The sequence below is a fragment of the Scleropages formosus genome, chromosome 11 (genome assembly GCF_900964775.1).
Source record: "Scleropages formosus chromosome 11, fSclFor1.1, whole genome shotgun sequence".
NCBI classification, from domain to species: Eukaryota; Metazoa; Chordata; class Actinopteri; order Osteoglossiformes; family Osteoglossidae; genus Scleropages; species Scleropages formosus.
Window position 1 is genome coordinate 13988816 of NC_041816.1, and position 22490 is coordinate 14011305.

The window sequence follows — 22490 nt, forward strand, 5'->3', positions numbered from 1 at the left end:
AAGATTATTATTGAAATTATAATTTTAAAAAAGCACAATCATTAAATTCATCACATAATATGAAATCAAAAACAAACTTTTTTTAATCATGAAATGTAAGTGCTGTGACCAATCATTAATCCACCATGACCAATCATGATTTGGAAAAAATACAGCAGAAACATGGCACAATTTGCAAGTTATTTAACAGACACACTGGCTGTCTTTTTAAAATCTGGCTTTAAAGAAATAAATGCATCATGTGCCTCTAGGTTCATTACACAGTTAATGAGCAGCCAAGTAAAATCTACAGGCTGAAATACAGAAACCAGTGAAAATGGAAATGAAGCTATGTTTATTGTTTTGGAGAGGATAGAAAATTCACACTTTCTGTCCTGTGTCGAGAGTTTCCCAGCCACTGGGTATACCTTGAGGCAGTCTGTAGAGGTGTCACCTCGCACCTCTGAGTCCAAGATAAAATCAGGCATCTCCGACAGACACTCACAAGCCATCTCACTTCTGAGAAAGAGACCACAGAGACCACATGGACATGTCTCTTCCTCTGCCCAGTAGCTGTGCACGGGAGCAGTGGAACTATCTGAGCTCTGAGTCAGAGCTGGACAGCATATCTTCTCCTGAGACCATATCCCCAAGCTCCTGCATGGACTTCAACTTCTCCTCCTCGTGTCATCCCGCCATCTCGGTCACGACCTCATGCTCGACTCACTCGGAGACAGCTGAGACGCCCGGCGCCTCGTCTCAGCACAACCAAGGAGCTGCTCCGCCTGCAGGTAAGGTGACGAAGCCCAGGCTGAAGAACCCTAGCAAGCGGAGGCAGAGTGCCAGCGAGAAGGAGAAGCTGAGGATGAGGGACCTGACCAAAGCCCTCCATCACCTCCGCACATACCTCCCTCCCTCAGTAGCTCCTGTCGGGCAGACCCTGACCAAGATCGAGACCCTTCGCCTCACCATCCGCTACATCTCCCACCTGTCAGAGCAGCTGGGCCTCAGCGAGGAGATCCTCTCCCAGAGAACTAAATCAGCGCAGAGTCAGGGCTGCTGTCCGCACAGCTCAGCGCCAGGGTACCAGGGAGGAGTTCAGGAATGGAGACCCCATGCGCAGCAGCAGCCGGATCCATTTACACCCCGCTGTTCCCCGCAGCTCCCCAAACTGGACCACTGCATGTATGCAACTGTGCTGAGATCACCTGTGCAGAATGATCTCTTCAGCACAGGCTCAGATTCCATTCTGCAGCTCCCCTGTTCCACAGTACCTTCACAGCCATCTCAGGTATGGATCACTTCTGGTTTTACAAACTGTACTGGTTCAGAACGATTAGGTTTTCCTGTTAATGAGTGGCTTCTTAACAGTTTAAATGGGGGAAGCTGCCACTGGACCCTAAAGTTGCAGGTTCAAATCCCACCTCCAGCTGTAGTACCCCTGAGCAAGGTATACATGCCCTAAATTGCTCCGGTAAAATTATCCAGCTGTATAAATGGGCAAATGATTGTAAGTTGCTTAACATTGTAATTCCCTTTGGAGAAAGTATCAGCAAAATGAATACAAGTAAAAGTCTATGTGCTCAAGCAGGCTTTTTATTCTTAAATAAAATTCTGAGGAACACTGTGCAAATGATAAAGGAATGACCTAAAAACTGCTATCTTTTTCTTTCCATTTTAGGTATACAGCAAAGGCTTCCACTGTGACACTGTTGCACATGACTTTTGGATTTTGGAGCAAGCTTTACAATAAGCTGGACCTGCAGGATCGTTGAGATGAGCAAAAGAAGAACATTCTGTCTGACAGTTTTCATGTCACTGTATTTATTTAAACTTAAACTTTTGTAACGTGACAAAAATATTTATTTTAATTACAAATAATATATAACGTACTCATGCATATAATGCAGACGTGTGATTCATATTTTATTTATTTCGTTCTTTCTTTCAAGACCTCAGAATTGCCATATTTAACGCTTGGATAATTTTTACAATGCTTTAGCCTGGTGTTATTTCTTTTTTTTTTTTTTTGTAGAAAATACAGAAAAGCATTATTATGTATTGGATTGGATATTGTATAAATATAACATGATAATACCAAGATTGTCCACCAGCATTTCTGAGCACGTAAATACATGGTGAGAATTAAAATAGACAATGTCGCCCCTTGCTGGTACCATGTATTCAACCACCCTCCAGCATGATCATTAAACCGTTGTCACTTGAAGACAAACCGTGCTTGTTTTCATCATTTGCCATCTAAAGAGGTCTCATCCAGAATGTTTCTTTTCACTAAAACACCTACATGCCACCGAGAAAGACTGTATTAACAAGGGAGACCTCATATTTAGACAGAAAACCACTGAAAATTGCACCAAACTTGACAATGTGACAGTGACCGCACACAATCCTACGAAAATCATTCATTCTGTGGGCAAGTTAAAACAGTTCTTTGAGCTGAACATGGAATTTGTCATAATTTAAAAGCAAAATAGCTGAAATAAAATAAAACTGTTGCAGATTAACCGGGTAAAAAAACATCGAAATGCGACAGAAAACGTACAATAATAAAGTTGTAATAATGGACACCAGCTTGTAACCTGAAGGTTGTTGGTTCAAGGATAAACACACTGCTGTGAAGTTCTTAGGTACACATACAACTTCATTAATGAATAAGAGTCACACACGGACAACTGCTTCACAGCTCACTGGTGACTGCAGCTTGGAAACCTTAGAGAATCACTACCTTGTTAGGAGATGTGTGTGAATATACCAGAAAGAGGCCTGTGTGTTGTAATTCTGCCCATTTACATGAAGCGTGCTGAAGCACTTGTATGTTAGATGGATAAGTGCATTTGATGTGTAAAGGAACGTCTTAAGGGTCGTCTACACAGAGCTTAGAAAAAGTGTTTATTTAAAGGGAAAAAAACCAGAGCAAAGAATTCGCATTGCTCCGATAATTAATCCTTTAACTCCTGCTTTCAAATAAACACCATAAAGCTACATAAGGCTGAACCGTTTCGAACTGCAGCCAAAGAAATTATTCCTCTGAAATGGCAAGTGGGGGAGAGAAAACATATACAAAACAGAAAGAGTCAAAATTATTGTATTATTTAGTTATCTCAACAACTGTGCAAATCACAGATTTTCAGTGGACAAAAAATTCTGGTAAAAATTTCAGTAACTTTAAACTTCTGATTAATTTTTAAGGCTTTGCTTAAAAAATGATTCATTTTCGTTTCAAGGCTCTCAAATGAATAATCACTCATTGAAATCCATAACAAATGCTATTCGGCCAGTCAGTCAAAGATTTATTACTGAGAGTAGTAAAACATTCCAGCAATACATCTATTAGATTTACCTATATTTACCTTCGGGACAGACACATGAAATGATGCATGTTCTGAAAAACTGTTCTTTAAAAGATAAAAAGAGTGCCAGTAAACTCCATGCGTTCACAGCAGTTGTGCCACAAGCATCTAAAAAAGAGGTATTCAACATACGCAGTGAGGTGTAAGACCATAAGACCACAGTGTGTGTTCTACTTGACACCTTTTGAAACTTGGAGTAACACTTAACACTTTCTTCTGTGGGAACACAACCTACTGACTGACTCCACAGTCAGTGCAATCCAGGTACCCCTGTAGTGGCACGTGTAAAAGTGTTTAAAAAAGGCTGAATATTGAGTATAAAAGAATATTGTTCCATTAGACTTAAAACGTGGATTTTGTAATATGATTGATATTAACTCCGAATACATTGGACTATAAACGCACATTTCGATATACAAATATCTTTAAAAGTATAATCAAGGTATCTGCTCATCAAGCATTAAACCATAGGTGAGAAATACTAGAAACAGTTTGAACATACATGCTAATGAGTTATTACCTCTATTTTAGATCTAGTGTTTTAAGTATATTAACACCTTCATTGTTTTGAAGAGTGAGGGTTGGGTTGTGGTTTTCAATAAACATATTTCTAAAAACGAAATAATAAATGCATTATACATTACATATGCAGGCAGATAACGCAAGTTAGAAGCCGCAGAAGGAAATAACAAATAGGTAAAGGTTTTCGTAAAAAGTTCAGGCCCTCGAAGTAAAGCGCGTACATGAAGAAAAACAAGAACAATGTGAAATAAATCTGGTAAGAAATAAGCATCTTCAAAGCCACAAACTGAAGGTGCCAGAAGTTCTGCCTGTGTCTTCCAGGGAAGCGGTGGAGATCCAGCTGCTGTGTAAAGCAGCAGTGAGGTGTCATCTGAGGGCAGCTGGTGCACATCGCACCCCGAGAAATTAAGCCGAGGCATGCGGGGCTATCAAAACATTTTAAAAGTGCAGCGTGTCACTCTTCGTTGCTTCCTCCAGCATTTTCCGCGAGAAGTATCGCAAAGACGAGACAAATATGTAACTGGTTCGCATCTGAACCGCGGCCCGGCCGCTGCGCAAGCTCCTCAACCTGAGCTGGAAAATAAGCTCCAGAGACACCGAATCATACGGTAATCAACAGAGTACCTCATTCTGTGCCGTTCCAAACAATACCTTAGTGCTGAACTTTCAACAAATGAACAAACTGGGCTCTCGAAATGTTGTGCTGTACGCAATAAAGACAACGTAACGAATGTCAAACCCTAACCTACAATGCCACGAGATTGCGACTACGTTAAAGAAAGCGGGCAGAATTTTTTTGTCCTCTCGTGGCCGGCTCCTCGCACCCGGGCCCGGGAGAAAGTTCTTTCCCAGAGACCCCCCCTGCGCTTAGCGTGAGCTCTGCTCGAGGACTTTGAAGGCACAAGGTGTCTCTCTAAGGTGCAACATCGCGCCTCGCAATGCAGGATAAATGGCAGCACGGCGCAGACCCTCTCAGTATCACCGGCTCTTAGAAGAAGCGCAGCGGCCATGGACTGCCTTCTTCCGCAGCTCCTGCACCGCGAGGACGAGCGCCTGCCCTTCGACTGCGAGGCTCTGCTGGAGGAAGTGTGCACCAGTCTGGAAGCGGGCTACCGCAGTGTCTGCAGCAGCCTCTCGCCGGCCTCCTCCAGCGACTCCGACTGCTTCTCCCCCCTGGGCCTCCGGCGGGGAGCCGGACAGGATGCAGACTACCCTGCCGCTGAACAGTGCGCTCTCCAGGAAAAGATACCGCTGCTGACAGTCAAGGAGAACAGAAGGTCCAGGTCCAAGTATCCAGGGAAGAAACGGCAAAGTGCCAGCGAGAGAGAGAAGCTGAGGATGAGGGACCTGACCAAAGCCCTCCACCACCTCCGCACCTACCTCCCTCCGTGGGTGGCTCCGGCCGGGCAGACCCTGACCAAGATCGAGACCCTTCGCCTCACCATCCGCTACATCTCCCACCTGTCAGAGCAGCTGGGCCTCGGCGAGGAGATCCTGTCGATGAGAACTCCGGATGGTTTCTCGCTGTCCCTCACGGCCCCTCGGGACACCACGCAGAACCTGTACCGGGCATCTCCCCGTGCCGTGGAAGAGCGGGGAGCCGCGTGTCTCTCATTTTGCCCACATCTACCCTCTGAGAATTTCTCCGGTCAGTCAATGTCACATCAGGTATGTTCATTCATTGTCGCACTGCAGGCGAATGTACGCTCTTCTTGTCTGATGTTCAACTCAGTTTCACGAGCTGAAGTCAAAAACATATCGAGACGGCTGAAGTCACAGTTTGCAGAATAAATGCGAAAGAAGCAGCAAGCCAAGCCTTACAATCAACTCTTTTCTTCTCGTGTTTTTTTATTTTTTTTCCTGCAGAATCCCAGTGGCACCTTGTATCCCGCTGTCTCACAGAACTGCTGCGTCCCAAAACTGCAAAACACCTCCTATGGATATTTTTGACCGGCAAAATAAGAATCATCAAGACCAGTCAAGATCATTTTAAGAAGTCACAGCTCTGAACAATTTAGAAGGATTTGCAAAAATCTTTATTTGAGAAGGCTATTTAATGTGAAGTATTTATTGGTACACTTTGTAAATGGTGCTTATAACTATTTATTTCAAATGAGATTAAAGTGGCGTATTCCATATTTAGCATATTCCTTCCTATGATGAAGGAAATTGTGCTCACATATTTTTGTTGACGTATGCTCTGTAATTTATTATTGTAACACTGCATAGCAACATTTTTACCAGCCTTGACTGCATGTAACTTGTTTTTCGTGGGACTCATTAATCTGGCTTATAAAATGTACATATTTAGTATTTATAATAGTTCTCCAAAAGTAGTGCTTCAAAATGTATTTAGGTTTCCTAATCGAGCTACCTTAGGAACTTCTTATGAATGTTTTAGGAGAAAGTAAATATTCTATGCTCTACTTGTGTTTCACGTTTATTTATTCGATGCATTTCCACAAGCCTGTCCACAGAAACAAGTTTTTGCCCATGAACCTATATATGAAAGGAGCCTTTCTTTATATTGTCATACACATATTATACTTAACGGCTCTTAATTTTCTTCTGGTTTTTAGCAAAAAAGATGCCTTTCAACTTCAGTGAAAGCACCACTTAGGCTTGTTTTTACTCCAGACAACTGCAGGCATAGAGAAAAAAATCAGCTCACGTTGGAGTGAAGCAATTTGCTTCTGAAATTGATTTGCACAGTTTAAACACAAGGCGCGTAAGGAAAATTACAGAAAGCACGGACTGAGAAGGGAAAAAAGTATAACGTGTGGTGGAAAGGAGGTTTAACAGTCAGCGTGTGAGGTTCAGAAATGCAGCTCCTCCGAGGCGACGGTTTCCCTTGTTCTTCAAACAACGGGGTCCCTTTCAGCGGTGACGTCCCCAGGAGGCCACTTCCGGTCACACTTCTCGCCCCGCACCTGTGGTTTCTCGCCAAAGTTCTTGACAGACAGTGAAACGTGCAGCATTAGGGAGCACCTGTGACCGTGTCGTGTTGCACTCTTCAGCCAGCCACGATATTCTCTATTTCCGATTTGTACGCCACCATATAATCTGCGTTGTGCACCACGCGGAAACCTGCATTTCGGGGCCTTTCCGAATTATGGATACAACGGTGGTCATTTCTTACTGCCGACTGTTCAAAGTGTCATTTAAGTGCTATTTTAAGAAAACTATTCAGGCAGAGGCATGTTTTACAAAGAGGAATTAAACTATCGTTTATTTTTGCAAATAATTAGTGTAGCACAAGCGATTGTATGCTATTCTTTTACGAGGCAATGGTTGACTCTGAAAAAAATAACCATAAGGAAGGAAACAAATCATTTTAAAACACACATTGTCTGAAGCTGCTTGTCCCGAGCGGGGTCGCGACGAACCGGAGCCTAAAGGCTGGAGGGGGAGGGGACACACCCAGGACAGGACGCCAGTCCATCACAAGGCACCCCAAGCAGGACTCGAACCCCAGACCCACCGGAGAGCAGGACCCAGTCACCCCACTGCACCGCCATGCCACCCAATTTTAAAACACACACACACATTTTCAGAACCGCTTGTCCCAGATGGGGTCGCGGGGAACCGGAGCCTACCCGGCAACACAGGGCGTAAGGCCGGAGGGGGAGGGGACACACCCAGGACGGGACGCCAGTCCATCACAAGGCACCCCAAGCGGGACTTGAACCCCAGACCCACCAGAGAGCAGGACTGCGGTTAAAACAATTTATTATATACTGTATAAAAAACTGCAGGCACTGTTTTGGTTTTTCCAAAAGAACTGATTTTCAGTACATTGAATAAGAAAATATTTTCCACAGCTAAACTCAGCAGTAGGTTGTCCTTTTTATTTCAGATGAAGACACTTATGAACTATATACAGATATCGAATGGCTGTGTGTTTCTAGCTTCATATTGAAAGCACTCAAAGTGCACCGCAGTAATACAGTAAAGCTGTTTTCGGATAGGTTTTTTCATGGATCAAGTACTTTTTAAATGTAAGTACAGTGATTTAACCCCATTATTTCCTTTATAGATGTTAGAGATTTTTGAATATTATGTTACCTAGTGAGAAACTATTTTTGCATATTTAGTAACTACCCTTTTAAATTGAAGCCTATATGTTAGGACTACATAAATTAAAGAAACACATTTCAGAATTTAATATTGAATGTTTTATTGATGCACATCTTGCTTTCTAATATTTGCAATTATTATCACCGATGGGGAGCGTATAGGTGAACAAGAAACATGTAAAAATATAATCTGAGAAAAATACAATCCATGATCTAAAAAATCAAATTCAAGAGACCACAGGTACAACCAGGAACGGGAAACAATCAGCAGAGTGAGTCTGTGGAGCTGTCAATATGTTCCACTCCAGCAGCTGTCCCACTGAGATAACACAACTTCATTATTGACATTTCCCCAGTAACTGTTTGACGTCCTACTGAGGTTTTATGCTGATTCACTGGTAAACCACTTCAAAACTTCCTCTTTGTTCTTTGCCACCCACTGGATATTCGCTTTCGTCTTCTCAATAGCTTGTTCCAATGCCATTGTGCCAGAGCCAAACCCAGCCTTGGAGTTGTCCTTGAACTGCAGTAACTGTGTAACGGTAAAGAAAGACCAACTGTATTATAAAAGCAATTGTAGCTGAGGATGGGGAGAAGTCTTTGACCCAAATGTGATGTAAGAACTGGCAGCATTGTGATCACATGACTAGTTTTACAGAAAATAGTGACATTTACCTCCCTGAGATCAAATTCTGTTGAAAATCTCTTTGTCACTCCTTGTATAAGATATGGAAATGAAAACGAAGCCCCACCAAATCTATGGAAGTGAAGAGAAGCATTAGACACGACCCAAAATTCGGAGAAAAAGTCACTCAATCCTCACTATGATCACTGAACGATCGGACAAACCACACACACACATTTTCAGAACCGCTTGTCCCATACGGGGTCACGGGGAACCGGAGCCTAACCCAGCAACTCAGGGCGTAAGGCTAGAGGGGGAGGGGACACACCCAGGACGGGACGCCAGTCTGTCACAAGGCACCCCAAGCGGGACTCGAACCCCAGGCCCACCGAAGAGCAGGACCCGGTCCAACCCACTGCGCCACCGCACCCCCCTCGGACAAACCAACAGCATATAAATTTATGAATTTTTTTTATATGATGTTGAAGGTAAGTTTAAAGGCAATTTCATAAAATGTAATTTTCTATCTGCTGGAATGACCAGGACCTCAGGAAAGATCAGTGATAGTGACACTCGGTTCAACTCACTGTGAATATATATATTCCCATCTCGTTCTGACAAAATTCCAAGCCAAAATCTGTCCGACTACATTGCTAGCAACGTAAACAATTGTTGATGTAGCATCTTGCTTTCGAATTTTAGTCGGATCCAAGGTGTATTGCAGATACCTGGGTTGAGACATAATATGTAATGTGTTGAACACTGACACAGATAAATTTAATTTCATAGACACCTCTAACAGCAATGGCGATCAACCTTAGCCAAACCTGCCTGTTCAACAACCAGGGTACTTTTGTGCAAGCCAAGGCAGCCCGCAGCTTATCTGCCTCGCTTGCGATGGAGGCCCTCTTGAACATCTGCCAGGCAAAGTCCCATTCCTCAGAGCCTCCGGCAGCAATCGCACTGCAGTACACCGCCGACTTCAGGTTTGGATGAATCCTGGTAAACCCAACGATAAGCCAACGATAAGCCAACGATAAGCCAACGATAACCCAACGATTCTCACATTATTAGGTTCAATCCGTGAATTTTTTGTTGAATTGGGAAGGAAAAGAGGGCGTTGAAACTATGCAGCAAAAACATGGATAATCATGATTCACCAAACTCACGGGTTTTTGTCCGGGTTCTGCATCCATTCTCTAAACCAGCATGTTGTCAAATTCTGGCACTCCTTAAGACCGTTATTACAGGCTAGCATGATGATACTAGCCTGGTTATACCTGAACAAAGAAGACACAGAAACTCACAAAGAAGCACCCATTTCTGGTGGTGGTTGGCAGTGAAATACACTAAATCTCTAATTTTTAATGTGGAAAAATCCAGGTGCAGAAATGTACTACATTTCCTTACTGATCTGTGTGTCCAGCTGGCACTCTTGACCAATTTAATGTAATTGTCTTGAGGTAAGCAAAAACAGGAGCAACTTGTTTCCTTATGTAAGCCTGCAAAGCAGAAAAAAATACATTTTTATTCTTTTATTTAGTGATCGGGACAGGTTATTATCTCTGAAGCTCAAGGTTAGTACTATTAACAAACCTCCATTGGTCCATAAACTTCACTGCGATCGAACATGAGGAAGAAGTAGTTCAAATTTCTGATTGCTGCTGCCCATGGCATATACTCTCTTTCATGGGAAAGATATTTTGTTGTTCTCAGAGCCAGTGTTATCTTCTGTATTCTTGCTCTTTAAGAACAACACAAGACTTAGTGTCATTGAATTTACAGAAAAAACAGGTAGCAGCCCTATATACTTTATGAAAAATGTTCACCTCGCAAGACTGAAGGCATCATCCAGAATCTGGGCCCTGTTTATCACTGGAATATCCTGTGCACAAAGGTTTAGAAAAGCTTTCATGTGGAGTTTATTCCATTTACATTTTGCCATGAAAGAACTAAATTAAAAGTAAAGAAATTGCACAAATAATTTTACATCAGTTTAAATCATGATTCTTCTTAAACTGGAGAGCAAATTAAATTAACAATGTAAATGTGGACTAAACCAATATTGGGAAATACTACAGTGTATTCACAAAATATTCAGACAGGATTAAATACTTATGTCAATATAATATTTCAGTTTTTTTATTTTTAATAAATGAGCAAAAAAAATCTAAAATCCTGTTTTCATTTTGTCATTATGAGATATTGAGTGTAGACTGATGAGGTCTAAAAATTAATTTAAGCAAATTGAACATATGGCTGTAACATAAAAAATGTGAAAGAAGTGAAAGGGTCTGAATATTTTCTGAAAGCATTGTATACTTGTACTTCAATGTATATTTGCTCTGACCCAGTGACAGTTTTGGCTGAATTTTCATAAATAATAAATAAATAATCCATCCATGATTTTTTTCCTAATTTATTTAAATTACACCGATTTCTCATCTTACAAACACAACTGGTACCAGAAATCAGAAATTTGGTTTGCAGTCAGCAAAAGGTTACAATCAAGTCCTTCATCGGTGTTGTGCTTATGAATCCTTTCACAGTCCAACATTTAAAGTGCAAAATAATGCACCTGATGTTCTTCATACAAGAAGCTCCATATGGCAGTGACAAACACAAACAACAGAATTATCATTTTCAAAAGAACTGAAAGTATTTACCTTATGGTTCTCATTCAGCTGAGTGAGCAACTTCTCCCAATTGTTTAAATCGTAGTCTACTCTGTAGTATCCAGAGACATTGATATTGGCCAGCACCCATTCCGTTCCACTGGTTTTCATTGCACTGTGAGTAGCTGTACGATTGCGTATGAAAATACAAATGGCAGCATATTCAAAGGCAACTCAGAATAGAGAAAACTGAACCAAATCAAACTGAAATCAGAACGGACCTGTTTTACTCAGTAGCCAGTAGCGCTTCTTTTCCACACCCGTCTTCATCCAGTTTATTGGCACATACCACTCATAACTGGGAAAAGACATTGTAACAGGATTAAAACTTTTATTCATTCCAAAAACTCCTGTTTAACTGATTGGATCTTCTATTTTCAAAAGTCATGGCCATTCAAGGCCAATGAACTATCATGAGCATCTCATTCAGGTTGTTTTAGTAAGAACATACTTGAACTGGGATGGCGTGTCAACCACTGATTCAGGGTTGAGAAGAAAGTGCTTCTGGGACAGCTGTCCTGTGCGAGTATCAATGGTGACCACTGGGAAGCCCATCTGGAGCACCCAGCGGTTCATGATGTCAGTCACAGTGTGTGGCAGCTTCACACTGGGTGTACCGTCTACGGCCTAACCGAGAAATGAATACACTGAATTTATGTTTTACGAAGAAACTGACACATGAGCACTTTTTCAACACTACAGCAAAGAACAGGTCGGTAGGCATTTGAACTGGGTGCGTATGTGGGTAGGAACTTACTTTTTGAAGATGATTCCAGAGGTCTGTATACACTGTGTTGCCATAAGCAAACTGATTCAGATAAGTCTGAGGAGAGATATTTTATTTCAGCTTCAACATAATTCTGGTAAGTGTTTAAGGAGTAATTCCTAGCACCGTTGGTAACCTTGGGCAAAGGCATCGGCTATAAAGTATAAAAGTCAGTCAACTTGACCATCAGACAGCATTTTTTATACTTCTTGGGACTCGGCAAGTAACCAGCAAGATAGCGTTGTCAATCTGCAACTTATTATTCATTTTCCGTACTTTATTATTATCACCATCATCATCATCATCAGCTGCTTTTGATACTATTACTATGACCTTTATTTGTCAGTTTTAAAGCATTGGATTTCCTTTCCAGTATGGTTCTGTCGAGGCTTACGTTCAGTCCTTTGGCAAACACTGGCTCTGACAGGAAATTAGAGAGCATCCTTAGTACCGCGGCCCCCTAGGGAATACACAAAAGATGCTCCATCAATACGTGGTAAACTGGCACACACGTTGCGTCCTGCTGATCTCATTACAGGAAGGGCTACAGTACCTTACTATAGGAGATGGAATTGAACACCTCACTGATCTCCTCGGACTTGCTGACCTTGGCTTCGCTGGATGAGAGTGGATGAGAGGATGCCAGGGCATCAACAGCAAAGACCCTGTGCACTTCAGAGAGGACCACAAAGTCTTTCTGCAGAGGGAAAACAATCTCAGTTCACACAAATAATGACTTGTCTCTTAATACTCTATGCAACTTTTTCCATCAGCTCTCCAGATTTGGGAATTCCTAGGCAAAAGGAATATACGTTAAAATAGATCTAACGGTTTAAGAGGGCCACACAAAAAAAAAGTTTTTCCTTTGTGCATTGCCACTGAGAGATTAAAAGTACTTGAAGAAAACAGAAAACAGAAATTTAATATTCATTTTAATAAAGTGGTCTCACGATGTTCCAAGTGGGTTCAGCATAATCAACGCCAAGGTAAGACACGTAAGTGGCGAAGCCCTCGTTCAGCCACAGGTCATTCCACCATCTCATTGTCACAAGGTTTCCAAACCACTGAAAGAAAGAAATGTCCCAAGATCAGTCCAAAAAAACGTAAAAAAACGAATGATAATAAGGATAACGTTATTGTTTATGGTGGACAGACCATGTGAGCCAGTTCATGAGCAATTACGCTTGCCACTCGCTCCTTGTTTCCATTAGAGGACATTTTTGGGTCATAGAGGAGAGATGTTTCTCTGTAAGTAATGAGTCCCCAGTTCTCCATTGCGCCAGCATTGAAGTCTGGTAAAGCAATCTGGTCTGGAAGGAGGAGGAACAAAAGCTGGTTTGTAAAGCATTATCACATGGTCTGTCAAACAAATCATAAGGCGCAGACATGCGGGAACATGTGCACATTTTCAGATCACAAGGAATTACTAGACTACATTTTTATCAAGACTTTAATGCAGAAACATGCATGATGCAGTAAGTCTTCTACATTCATTTGATGCTTTTCTCTAAAGCAATTTAGAGCGTTAAGATTCTTACACTTACGTACCCATTTACACACACACAGTCTGAAACCGCCTGTCCCAAGCAGGGTCGCAGCGAGCCGGAGCCTAAGCCGGCAACACAGGGCGCAAGGCCGGAGTGGGAGGGGACACACCCAGGACGGGACGCCAGTCCATCACAAGGCACCCCAAGCGCGACTCAAACCCCAGACCCACCAGAGAGCACCCACTGCGCCACCGTGTCCCCTACCCATTTACAGAGCTGGGTAATTTTAGTGGAGCAATTTTAGGGTAAGTACCTTGCTCAAGGGTACTACGGGGGAGGTAGGATTCAAACCCGTGACCCTTTCGAAAAACATAACCATATTAAAAAGCTAAGACTATTATTCTTTTTAGAAGGCTCCACATGACGAGTTTTTTTATGTTCCATTTTTCATGTTTCATTTTCTGAGTCTCAAGATCCAGCACTTTTCCATGACATGAAAAATTCCCTGTTTGTGAGCAATGTGAGAGTCCTACCTGACTTTGGCAGTGGATAGCTGACATTGTAGTATTTCTCAAAGAACTCCAGAATGGGACCTGTCACATTAAGAGCATATTTCGACTGTCCTTCATCTGTGGCTTTTTTTCGAGCCCAAATTCGGACCTGAAATTGCAAATAAGGACACTTTTGAAATGTAAACATTTAAATTCTTGCATCCGGGACTTTGTTAAACTTGCCGGATATATTTCTTTATGAAAAAATGCAAAATATCATAAAAGCAATATGAGGAAGCAATTATAAAATTTTTTACCAAAACATTATTTTTCTTTTGCTCAGTGCTGACAAATGTAAAGTCACTGACAATAAATGCCAGCAGGTAAGTTGACATCCTCTTTGTAGGCTGAAACACGGTCTTCTTGACAGTATGGCCCTCTATAACAATCTGCTCTGTGGCTACAAGACAGAGCAGAGACAATGTACGGTGACCCAGAAGCTTCAGCAGCAGGAATTAATGACAGAAAACTAAATTCAACACCATGTATTATTAAGAAACAAGACTTCTCTCAATGCACCACTGAGATTTATTCGGAGAAATTCCATTGTCATAAGCATTCTTTAAAAGACACAATTTTTGTTCATTTTGCCAGTAATGCGACTTATACAAATTGCGTATGAATCTCCGTGCCCCCTATATAGGTATCCACATCTGAGTCACGTAGTACTGAAAATCTGTGACAAGGAGCACCGGAAGACACAAACCGGCTCATATTCCTTCACCACCTTGTTGCTCTCAGCGACACCTACGCAGCTGGATGCCGCAGAACAGCAGGTAGAACTGGGCAAATGGTGAAAGAGTGATACGTTGCCTGATGAAGCAAGTATCCTGCAGAATGAAAAAAAAGCAGCTGCAAGGTGGTAATATATTCCTACTGAGGATGTGTGTACTTACCACTCTCCATGCCATTAGATAAAGCCACCATGTCAGAATCGTGGATGAGAATGACACTGAACACAGCTTTCATCGCAGGTTCATCAAAGCAAGGAAAGGCCTTCCTGGCACTTGTGGCCTGCATCTGAGTCGTGGCAATAACTCTGGGTAACGGCAAAATTAATTTGAGAAAAACAGCGGCGGCTGACACTCATGGAAATGTGACCGATAGCGAGAAGAACTATCAAACTTTATTAACTAATAATTTCTTCTTTAAATTTAAAGAGGCAAGAAAAGAGCAGTCACGGTGAATTAGGTACAGTAAACACATGAAATGCAGCATGTTTAGATCAGTTTTGGGTACTTGTTCAGTTGAACTCCAAGGCACTGTGATCATTTGCTGTGTTTCTAGGGTTGTGCTGTTACAATGCGGTCCTTACTTTTTCGCACCATCCTCGTAATATTCACTCCGGTAGAAACCTTCCAGATCATCAGCCAACTCCCCTCGAAATTGCGTGTCCAGCTGGTAGAACTTCCCGACCTTCAGGTTGCCGTTCAGCTGAATAACAAGGAGCTGCGTCTTCTCCTGCAGCCAGGTGGTCTTCAAGGTTGGCACAGGTGAGCCATCTACGCTCAGCAATTTTGCGTGGTAGCCATCGACCATGGTCAGGTTCAGCTTATGGCAGTGAATGAGAATCGAGTCAGTTTCCTTGACGCACTTGAAAACCACACTAGAGTTTCCGGTGAATATGTACATCCCGTGCTCGTTGGGCTGCAGTCGTGGCCACAGGACAAGGCTGTAGTTTTCAGGTACCAGGGTGTCTGGGAGTCTGTATCTGTCCCATGGCTTGTTTGAAGGCGCAGCAGTTGCAGCACCAGCAGGGTGTGTCGTGGGTATTGCTCTGTGGTGACCGACTTTCTCCTGGTTTTTGGATTTCTCTTTGGCGTAGACAACGGACAAAGCAATGATGGTGGCCACGGCACCCGCAGCAAGCACGACAGCTGCAACGCCCAAGTTTTTGCTGACGTAAAAGCCTTTTCCCATTTCTTACAGCGATCGCAAAGCGGGGCAGAACATCCAGCCCGTAATCCTTAGGGCGCTTTTATTTGTGTTTGCAGCTGCCTTCTTTTGTCAGGATAAATAGCTTATTAATAGCGTGTAGGTTTGGTGGATGTATAGTTGTACTTTTTCGCTGCTGTCTGAAAGTTTCATAGAGACCTGGGTGATGAGACAGATATAAACATTATTTCTTCCAGGTTTCTCAAATATCACCTTACTGTACAGCCTTTACAATGCAATTATGTTATGCGGTTGATTTTTTCAAAATCCTGACCTAGAACACTTCGCAGCTTGATGTTTTAAGTCAAGCAGGATCAGAGAAATCAAACTAAGAAATATGTTAATATCATACGGTGCCATAGAAGAGTATTTGTCCCATTATACTTTTCACTGTTTCTGTAGCTCTTTAAATTTAACCAAATATTTGTCAGTTGAGGGGGACGTGGTGGTGCAGCGGGTTGGACCGGGTCCCGTGGGTCGGGGGTTCGAGTCCTGCTTGGGGTGTCTTGCAGTGGACTGGCGTCCCGTCCTGGGCGTGTCCCCTCCCCCTCCAGCCTTGTGCCCTGTGTTGCCGGGTTAGGCTCCGGCTCCCCGTAACCCCGTATGGGATAAGCGGTTTCAGATGATGTGCGCGTGTGTATTTGTCAGTTACAGTGAAATAGAGCACGGTATCTACACCCTCCTTTCTCCAACTACAAGTCGATGAACAGTTCTTGCCTATGCTTCACAGCAAGTAACATACAACTTACACTGTTTTTTAAACTTTTCTTAAAATTATGCTTGTATTTGGTATTAGTGAATTTCATGCGATATGTGGGTCAAAGAAGGAAGAGAAGAGCCGCAGGCAAGCAGTAGTACTATAGTCAAGCTCTGGACCAGGGTTCTATACTGGGCTTTCTTACTGGCACCGTTGTAAGCACTCCTGCCAGAGGAATGTGAACGCTCAGGTTCATGCACCAGCCATCCAGGCTCACCAGAGCAAGAGACTGTCTGCAATCTGCTCAGTGCAAAACAGAAACAGATGGTTGACGTTGACATTGATCCTTTTAGCAGATGCTTCTCACCACAGTGCCATAGAACTCAGAGTAAACAGAAGTGCCGTTCACCAACAGAGATACAATTTTAAAAGTACATTCACCAGGTCAAATAGAGTTTTTGCCAGCAAACGTTACGCTGATAGCTGCATTTAGAATTGATGATGTGCCCCTCATCCGGTCGTTGTCACATTAAACTGTCAAAGGTTTGCAGGAACAAACCAACTTTCCTCCCAATAACGTTTGCAAGTCGACAACCAACCGTACGTGAATAGAATGAGATAAAAAGAAATGACACCAGTATTGTTCTTATGTCGTTTCCATTGACCATTAGTCAACCTAATTAAAGGGGGAATCAGAGTCAGCGGTTGGAACACAACGTGGCCCGATTTGAAGAAGGCCTGTCCAGTGCAACTTTCAGTTAATGATGCCTATCAATCTGGAGAGGATTACTCAAGCATTTATTCAAAAATACACAAGTTTTAAACAGTAGTGAATGTACCTGGAACTGGAGGTCCGGCCAAAAATATCTAAATAAAATAATGTCAGTGTTAAAGTCCGTCCGAACCGCTCGCCCCACGGGGAGCCAGAGCCTAACCTGGCAACACAGGGCGTAAGGCCGGAGGGGGAGGGGACACACCCAGGACGGGACGCCAGTCCATCGCAGGGCACCCCCAGCGGGACTCGAACCCCAGACCCACCGAAGAGCAGGACCCGGACCAACCCACAACGCCACCGCACCCCCATCAGTGTCAGAGTAACTCGTGTAAAAAAAGAACTTGGACTTTTGAAATAGGATTTTGTTGTACATGATTCCCCAGATAATGTAACTGATGGCAGAGCAGGATGTGCAGCCGCCTCGCAGCACCTGGGTTGTTTGGGTGGAGGTTAAAATGAAGTGTAGTCGCTGGAGTTTGCATGTTCTCATTAGGTACGTGTGGGTTTTTTCTGGGTGCTCCAGTTTCCTCTCTCAGTCCAAAAACATGTGTTTCGGGTTAATCAGTGACTCCAAATTGCCCAATGGTGAGTGTATATGTGTAGCTACCATGTGATAGACTGGGTGTACTCTGATTGGCCTTATACTTGTAGGATAGGCTCCAGACTACCACGACTCTGACCTGCACAAGCGGTAAGAGTGAGTGTCACTGACTGTAGTTCTGTGGAATACTGAACTTTGTCTAAACTCAGTTATAAAACTGCAGGAGATTACTGGCAGGCTATTATGAGTCAAACCTTGTTCCAGCAGCAATATACTGTTTAACACAATCATGGACTGTTGACACAAAACATTGAATTGTTTCAAATTTGACATATTCCTGAATAGCTGACAAAATTAAAAGGAAACTGACTGAACATAAATGAAATTATGTTCATATTAATAAATTTTTGTTCAGTTTCAGCCAACCTCAGGAAACACCATGATTAAACAAAAACTGAAGCATAAGCTGGAGCAGCTGGTAGTGTAGTGGGTAGAGCTGCTGTCTTTAGACACAAAGGTTGTAGCTTCAATTCCTGCCTCCAGCTGTAGTACCACTCGTTAAGAGATTTACCCTAAAATTGCCCCAGTGAAATTATGCAGCAGTATACATGGGTAAATAAATGCCTGAAGCTGTCTTAAAGATTTTTCACATCAGATTTCGCACACATCGTCTAAAAGCAGATGTCCCAAGCAGGGTCGGGGCGAACCAGAGCCCAACCCGGCAACACAGGGCGCACCCGGGACGGGGCATCAGTCCATCACAAGGCACCCCGAGCAGGACTCAAACCCCAGCCCCACCATACAACGGGCCCTGGCCAAACCCGCTGCGCCACCCACATCAGATTTCAACATTCATTAAAACATGATGATGTTTTAAGGAGATAACCTTGTAGGGTTTCAAAAACTCTTTAGATGAAAATGCCAATACATTTTATCCAACCTAAGACACACTACTGGCCCAGAGAGTTCTCTTATACTTGAGAACAGTTAGCCCTGCCCGAAGTTCTGTGCAAAATGCCTAGTATGCCTGTTTACAGCAACCATTTTTGTATTGCATTACTAATTTCCTTTCATGTTTTCTGAGAACAGTTACACAATTTTCTCCTCAAATATGTAAAGAGAGGGATTTTTTTTTTTTTACCAATCCCATCCATTCTTCTGCACATAAAGACTGATTGAAGAGTCAAAAGTGTGGTTAAGGAGATGGTATATGCAATGAATTCCATTCCTGAGTACTGACCATACATACCATTTCTGAACAGTATGTAACCTGTGTTTGTAGCTCGAAATACACCTTAACATATGGCTTTAACAATGAAGCACTTATAATAGCCACGAATTGTTGTAGTTGGTCTTTGATACTCTGTAACTAAGATGCTTTGTGGTGACCCCCTTAGGTTCTGTTTGTCTGATTATGTTTTATATTCATACCAGCAATATACTTCAAAATACACACTGAAAGTCTTACACTGTACAAAAGATTGAAATATTTCTTAATTCTGAATGTATGTATACTATTTTAAAATACATTTGCTAAAATGAAAGATTTCCACGGAGATACACACACATCACCTGAAACCGCTTGTCCAATACGGGGTTGCGGGGAGCCAGAGCCTAACCCAGCAATGGAGGGCGAAAGGCTGGAGGGGGATGGGACACACCCAGGACAGGACGCCAGTCCATCACAAGGCACCCCAAGTGGGACTCGAACCCCAGACCCACCGGAAAGCAGGACCCGGTCCAACCCACTGCACCAGCGTACCCCCCCCCCCCCCCCCCCAAGGAGATACTAGATTCATAAAATTCCCCCCCACAGAAAGGATGCCATAACTTCCAATGGAGAAAAACACAAAAATACAAGTTTTTCGTGCGCTCAACTTCCAAGACCAAAATATGCAATGAATTGGGAAGATGTGATAGATTTTAAGTTTTCTCAGACATATTTTTCTACAAGCAATTTTTTTTTTTTTTAGCATTTTTAACTTCTATCTTTTCAGCTTGACTGGAACACTGACAATCTATTCCCTGACATACCATAACAATGTAACACAAACTCTCGTGTTTTCCCCAGTGCGTATTTGATTTCCAACACAATTCACAATATTAATGTGAGAAAAAATGAGACAGTCCAGCCAAAAATCCCTTTCCTCATTTGGACAGCAACAAAGTCGGTCTCTTTCCCATTCTTTCATTATTTGATTTACAAGGGCACTCATTTTGCGTAAATGGTTTAAATTTGCAAAACCTGCTCGCTTACCACATGCTTGTGCAAAATACCCGGGATGCCCATTTACCGCAGCTATTTTTGTATAATTTTGAGAAGTTCGTTGTCTTGACATTCGCATGAAACTGGAAATGTTCACAAGAACAATTGTCTGCAGTACTCTGTATGCAAACGATCGGACAACTTTTACGACTTCAACATTTTGAAAGACAAGATCACCCACGGACATTCTGAGAAGAAAGGCTCACTATACTTTCTAAAGACAGGATATTCTCTAGCATACCCCAAAACCAGCAGAATACCAGATGTGGATTCCAGGCGTGGAGCTCAGTACTTCATGCAGACGGCTGAAAAGCCACATAAAATCTAACACCCATCAACTACCATTCATCCATTCTCTCCAGATATGCATGTCTGCAGACCTCACAAAGTCTAACAAGGAGTGCGACATAGCAAGCAGTTATGAAATTTCCAGTGTGCGCATTCATGTATGGAGCATAGAGAAAAGTATGGAGGAAGTTCCAACTGAAATGTCCCACCTAATCACATACCTACATACACATCTCTGGAAAGAAATGATAAAGCAGTGTCTTCTACCATCAAACAAAGCTACATCCAAAATAACACAAACACAACACACCCAAAAGGGACTTACCCAGCGAAGCAGGACGAAACGAAAAGAAATGAGAGTTCAAGAACAACCAGCTAATCATCCGCCACAGATCCGCAGGCTCCTGCCAAACATGACGCAAAGCACCTTGGATTCATCTGGCAGAAACACATGTACAGCCTTCACTGCATGCAGGGCCAGCCGTGAGAAACAATGCTGAAGCAGACGAGGAAAAAGTAACACCCCCACAGTACTTTTTCCTACACACTGCCCTCACAGCTGGTAATCGCATATGCATATGATGTGTCGTTGCTATGACTATAGATTTTTTTGCAGGAGAAACATGTAATAAGTTATAAAAAGCAATGCCTGCAGCACTTAAATTACTCCACAAGTTTCCACCCAACTTACAGTGAAATCATACAATTATTTTCAAGAACCTGAAATATGCAACATGCTGATAGTGATCAAGAATGAAATTACTTCTTTTGCTCAGAATATAAAATGTCAAAGTAAAAACAGTGCCAAAAATGCATGTTCCTGTCTACTAACGAATTATTTGTAAACTTAAAAATACATAGTTCTGATTAGATTAATGGTTTATTTTCCAAGAAACAGAAATCACTTGATATACTGGATTTTATTCAAAGGATTAGAATTGTCACAATTATTCACAAAGTATTCAAAAACCAGTGGTACAATGATGCATGTCCATAACTTTAATTTTCTTCAATGGAAATAGTTTTCAAGAATGTATTTCTGAGAGCCTGACATTTTCATGACAGAGGGCTCATAATGAGCTTGCATTTGTCTCACAGCACTTACAAGAACAGTTAGCAATGGTACCACTCATCCTTTCAGATTTTTTGCAACACACATTTGCCATCATCATTAAAAAAAGATACCATGTTGGTGTATAGATCTTTGTACACAAGAAATTTGGAATGGAAATAAAGATGTTACATATTATGTATGACTAAAAAGGGAAAGCAGAGGGGGTAACTGCTAGCTAAATCAGTTATTTACCTGTTAACATAACTATCCTGAACAAAATTCTAAAACTCACCTTATGGCAATAAACAACACTTAACACACATTTCCCAAGCCATTGCTGCTTGTTAGAAATAAGTGTTTTCTGATGATCCAAAAATTCTTCCAATCAATCACAGCTACATTGTTTAGCTTGGAAGAGCTCAGTCTACAGCCTCAAGAGGTTAGGAAAGCCACAGAAACAATCTGAAGTGACTGGAGATGAAGCATTCAACGGTTGAACTCCAGCAAAAACAGTTTTTAATTTACTTTTCATCTGTTCCAGTTTTCTTGGCTTACACCTTGCCAAACCAGACAAGACCCAGAATCACACAGCAATTCGGCAGAACTGTCCCTGAGTTTTTCCTCATACACACCAAACTCATTACAGTCTTCTTGCTTGTGTATTCACATTGTTGCATCTGAAGCCATATTACCCGTCAATGCACAGCACTGTTCAAAATGTCTAATATGGATTCAAAAGAAACTACATAAAACTGAACAGTTAACAGGCCTAGTTTTACATTGTGCCTTTTTGAAATAATAAAAATGTCAGCCATTTAACACCCTTCAAGCCTGCTGTAGAACAGCATCATATAACATTGCTCGTGAGCCTGCAAAACATCC

General features: G+C 42.2%; 3 protein-coding genes across 4 annotated transcripts; 2 read left to right on the forward strand and 1 right to left on the reverse strand.

Moving 5' to 3' along the window:
• The first annotated feature begins 523 nt into the window (after window positions 1-523).
• LOC114911893 (uncharacterized) lies at window positions 524-1732 on the forward strand. Its single transcript, XM_029256362.1, has 2 exons — window positions 524-1270; window positions 1661-1732. The coding sequence occupies exons 1-2, from the start codon at window positions 524-526 to the stop codon at window positions 1730-1732; spliced, it is 819 nt and encodes a 272-aa protein (XP_029112195.1).
• A 3148-nt stretch (window positions 1733-4880) lies between these two features.
• LOC114911894 (mesoderm posterior protein 2-like) lies at window positions 4881-5822 on the forward strand. Its single transcript, XM_029256363.1, has 2 exons — window positions 4881-5540; window positions 5739-5822. The coding sequence occupies exons 1-2, from the start codon at window positions 4881-4883 to the stop codon at window positions 5820-5822; spliced, it is 744 nt and encodes a 247-aa protein (XP_029112196.1).
• A 2236-nt stretch (window positions 5823-8058) lies between these two features.
• Window positions 8059-21262, reverse strand: LOC108941302 (aminopeptidase Ey-like). 2 transcript variants are annotated; one of them, XM_018764047.2, is made up of 21 exons: window positions 20880-21262; window positions 15368-16146; window positions 14949-15091; window positions 14310-14452; window positions 14035-14161; window positions 13170-13324; window positions 12965-13078; window positions 12568-12711; window positions 12409-12474; window positions 12006-12071; window positions 11700-11875; window positions 11470-11546; window positions 11240-11373; window positions 10403-10458; window positions 10170-10317; window positions 9984-10075; window positions 9743-9853; window positions 9405-9572; window positions 9161-9301; window positions 8624-8705; window positions 8059-8480 (listed from the first exon to the last, which is right to left on the reverse strand). In XM_018764047.2, exons 2-21 carry the CDS (start codon window positions 15970-15972, stop codon window positions 8331-8333), a joined length of 2898 nt encoding a protein of 965 aa, XP_018619563.2. In that variant the 5' UTR covers window positions 15973-16146; window positions 20880-21262; the 3' UTR covers window positions 8059-8330. The 2 variants fall into 2 exon arrangements, with proteins under 2 accessions (XP_018619563.2, XP_018619564.2); XM_018764048.2 differs by lacking the exon at window positions 20880-21262 and adding an exon at window positions 20776-20833.
• Between the last annotated feature and the right edge of the window lie 1228 nt (window positions 21263-22490).

Coding starts and splice junctions, on each gene's coding strand:
- LOC108941302 (XM_018764047.2), bottom strand. CDS start 15,972: ATGGGAAAAGGCTTTTACGTCAGCAAAAACTTGGGCGTTGCAGCTGTC. Junction 14,453..14,948: donor ATCTAATGGCATGGAGAGTG/GTAAGTACACAC, acceptor TCTGTCTTGTAG/CCACAGAGCAGATTGTTATA. Junction 10,459..11,239: donor AGCTGAATGAGAACCATAAG/GTAAATACTTTC, acceptor CTTTGTGCACAG/GATATTCCAGTGATAAACAG.
- LOC114911893 (XM_029256362.1), top strand. CDS start 524: ATGGACATGTCTCTTCCTCTGCCCAGTAGCTGTGCACGGGAGCAGTGG. Junction 1,271..1,660: donor TACCTTCACAGCCATCTCAG/GTATGGATCACT, acceptor TTTCCATTTTAG/GTATACAGCAAAGGCTTCCA.
- LOC114911894 (XM_029256363.1), top strand. CDS start 4,881: ATGGACTGCCTTCTTCCGCAGCTCCTGCACCGCGAGGACGAGCGCCTG. Junction 5,541..5,738: donor GTCAGTCAATGTCACATCAG/GTATGTTCATTC, acceptor TTTTTCCTGCAG/AATCCCAGTGGCACCTTGTA.